This window comes from Gymnoscopelus braueri (assembly GCF_963280865.1).
Source record: "Gymnoscopelus braueri genome assembly, chromosome: 15".
NCBI classification, from domain to species: domain Eukaryota; kingdom Metazoa; phylum Chordata; class Actinopteri; order Myctophiformes; family Myctophidae; genus Gymnoscopelus; species Gymnoscopelus braueri.
Window position 1 is genome coordinate 38,373,732 of NC_137620.1, and position 2,843 is coordinate 38,376,574.

The 2,843-nt window shown below is 55.8% G+C and overlaps 1 protein-coding gene across 1 annotated transcript; it reads right to left on the minus strand.

Annotated features, from left to right (window-relative positions):
• Positions 1-457: 457 nt before the first annotated feature.
• On the minus strand, positions 458-2,635 carry LOC308102136 (nucleoporin 88-like; the record flags this gene model as incomplete). The annotated part of the gene is made up of 1 exon (XM_080451738.1): positions 458-2,635. One exon carries the CDS (start codon positions 2,633-2,635, stop codon positions 458-460), a length of 2,178 nt encoding a protein of 725 aa, XP_080307864.1.
• Between the last annotated feature and the right edge of the window lie 208 nt (positions 2,636-2,843).

A 2,843-nucleotide genomic window follows, 5' to 3' on the forward strand; every position in this document is an offset into this window, starting at 1 on the left:
ACACCAGAGATGCCTGGATGTGACAACCATACATTCTAAGAATTTACAAGGTATTTACAAGAGTAACATGGAACTACTTTGAAGCCAGCCATGGCAGAGGGGCCCCAGATATGGTGTGGGCGGCACAATCACTTATTATATGCATTATGTATTCCAGCAAATATTTGAAAATACTGAAATTAGTTTAAAACAAGGAACGCTCAGTACTTAGCGGAGCACACATACTGTATCCATCAGGCTGGGTGGCCTTACGTACCTAAATCTTGCCCAAATATGGGCTTCCACACAGCTCCAGACTCTATTGTATAATGTTGTTTGTTTGTTTTACTCCAAAGACATTTATTGTAAGAGACTGAAGCTCTGATAGTTACAAGAAATTATTCTATTAGACGTCACATGAAGAAATGAAGCGCTGAGATAGTAAAAAATGAACCCATCTAAACATTTAACACTCGCTTCAGAAACTGATATGTTTCTTGACATCCTTGATATGCTTCATCATGTCAGCGATCTGCTCCCCCTGCTCTTTGAGGAAGCCCTGGACGCACTTCCTCTGCTGCACGTCGAGGGAGACGGTGGTCTTGGCCGCAGTGGCGCCGCCCTTGTCCACCTGTTTCTTCCGGTACTCCATCTTGGTGTGCACCTGTTTGATGCTGCTGTCCAGGAGCCTCAGTTGGTCGCTGATGGACTGCAGCTCCTTCCGCATCTCCTTCTCACCGTCTGACAGCACGGGCAGCTGTCGGTGCAGGCTGCCCAGCACCCTCCTCACACGGCCCATGATGGCCTCTTGGCGGCGCTTGCCGTCTTTGTATTTGTCTGCCAGCCTCTCGGCCGCTTCTCTCAGGCTCTTCCTCTCCTCGCGGGACAGAGTCATCTCCTCCTGCTGCTTGTTCTTTTGGGCCGTCAACAGTTTCACCCGCCTCTGCAGCGCCTCACGGGCCATGTCCTGCTTGAGGATGTACTCCTCCCTGTAGACTTGCGTGGCACGGCTGAGAAGCTGCAGGCACTCGGCGGGCTGGGGCGATGTGTCCCTGTCACCCGCCTTCAGAATCAGGGGGTTGGTGGAGCTGCGTGCCAGGATGTTGCGGACGTGCTGCTCTGTCGAGTCGTGGGTCAGCCCGTGTAGGGGGGAGCTGCCCGGGCCCGCGCCCGAACGGGAGCACAGCAAGGGCGGCGAGGGTGGACGAATGGAGTTCAGCAGGGGCAACAGCAGACACTCGTACGTGCTGGTGATGCAGATCATGGTGGCGCCCAAGGACAGGTCTGACACGATCAAGAAGCCACGCACCGGCGCGGACGGACTGGTACTGAGAGGCCTGGTGCAGAGGATGTGCTCCACGAGGCAGCGCTGCTCTGCTGCTGCCAGCTCTTGGAGACTGTCTTTATCCTCCTCATCCGACTGGAGGAACTTGTGGAGCTTGTTGAACCAGGTGAGACCCACGCTGTGGATGCCGGCTTCATGGGTGCAGTGGTACCTGTGCTGGGACAGGGGGTCTCTGTGAAGTCTGATGGGGCAGGTGAAGTCAGACACTTGGGGGTCCTCGCCCTCCCCGGTGGCCAGCTTGAGGGTAAGCTCAAGCTCCAGGCACTCAAACACGTAGAGAGACGGCACTGCCTGGGAGCCCCGGGTGTTCCACCACTCTACCGCCCTCGTCTCTTTCTCCTCTTCCTCCACCTCCAGGACGACACAGTGATAGAGTGTCCCTGTTTCTGTGGCGATGACCAGGATGTTGGGCACGCAGGGCAGGCAGAGGATGGCACAGGCATCGTAGCCATAGTTATCTTCAGCTGCGGGGTACATGGGCAGAGGGCCCGTGGGCTTGCTGAGGTTCATACCATTTGCCAGGTTGGCGTAGCTCAAGTAGGTCTCTCCGTTCTCATAGAGGGTGTACAGGGGATGGACAAGGAGATTTTTGGAGCGCTGGCCCGTGTGCTGTCGAGGAACACACGACACCGGCCCGAAGTCGAACGCCACTGCTATCTCGCCAAGAGAAGCAGCGTAGGAACGCATTGTCTGGATGCCGCTGTCCTCATCTGACTGGGAGAGGGACAGAACCTTAGCCGGGATCTGGGGTGACTTCAGGCTGTAGAACCTGATGGTGTTGTCCGAGGTGAGCAGTGCCAGATGAGGCTCCTCCGTCTCGCTGGGGTACCAGGCCGCCTGCAGCAGGCTCACAGATGCCGAGCTGGTGAAGCACTCAGCCATGGGGGCGGTCTTGCAGTTGATCTTGGCCCGTCCGCCTTCGAACGCTGATCTGTTTCCCCATCGTTGCGGGAGTTCGAGCACGGTGGCTCCCCGCTGGCCGACGAGTGCAACATAGTGCTGTGTCGGACTCAGCAGAACCTGGCTAACTGCGAAGCGGGGTGGGTTCATGCACATCAGGGTCTGGTGGTGATGAGTCCTGCCTCCCTGGCTCTCCTCCTCCTCGGAGTTGAGTTGTCTCAGGTTGGTGGTGTAAAACACACATCTTGTGTCGTCCCACACGAACAAGTCCCCGTTCAGACTGAACATGAGGTTCCTCGTGCTGGCCCCTTTGTTGCTCGCACTGGGCTCGGAGGCGAGGTTCTCTCGCAGTTTGCTGAAGATAGAGTGCCTCAGCAGCTCACGTTGCCATTGTTCCGTGGCAAACGCCATCATTTCACCCACGTTCTGTTTCCGTCTGTCTGATTGATGGGCTATTCTATAAAGTAGAAGTTGTGACGTCACAGTCCTGATGTCACAGTTCCGCCATCATAGATGGCTGAGGGCATACGCTGGCCTCAAGCTGCCACGCAATAACCTGGGCAACACTGGGTACTGATATAGACGTCATAGTACCGACGTTATAGACTGGCATACAAGT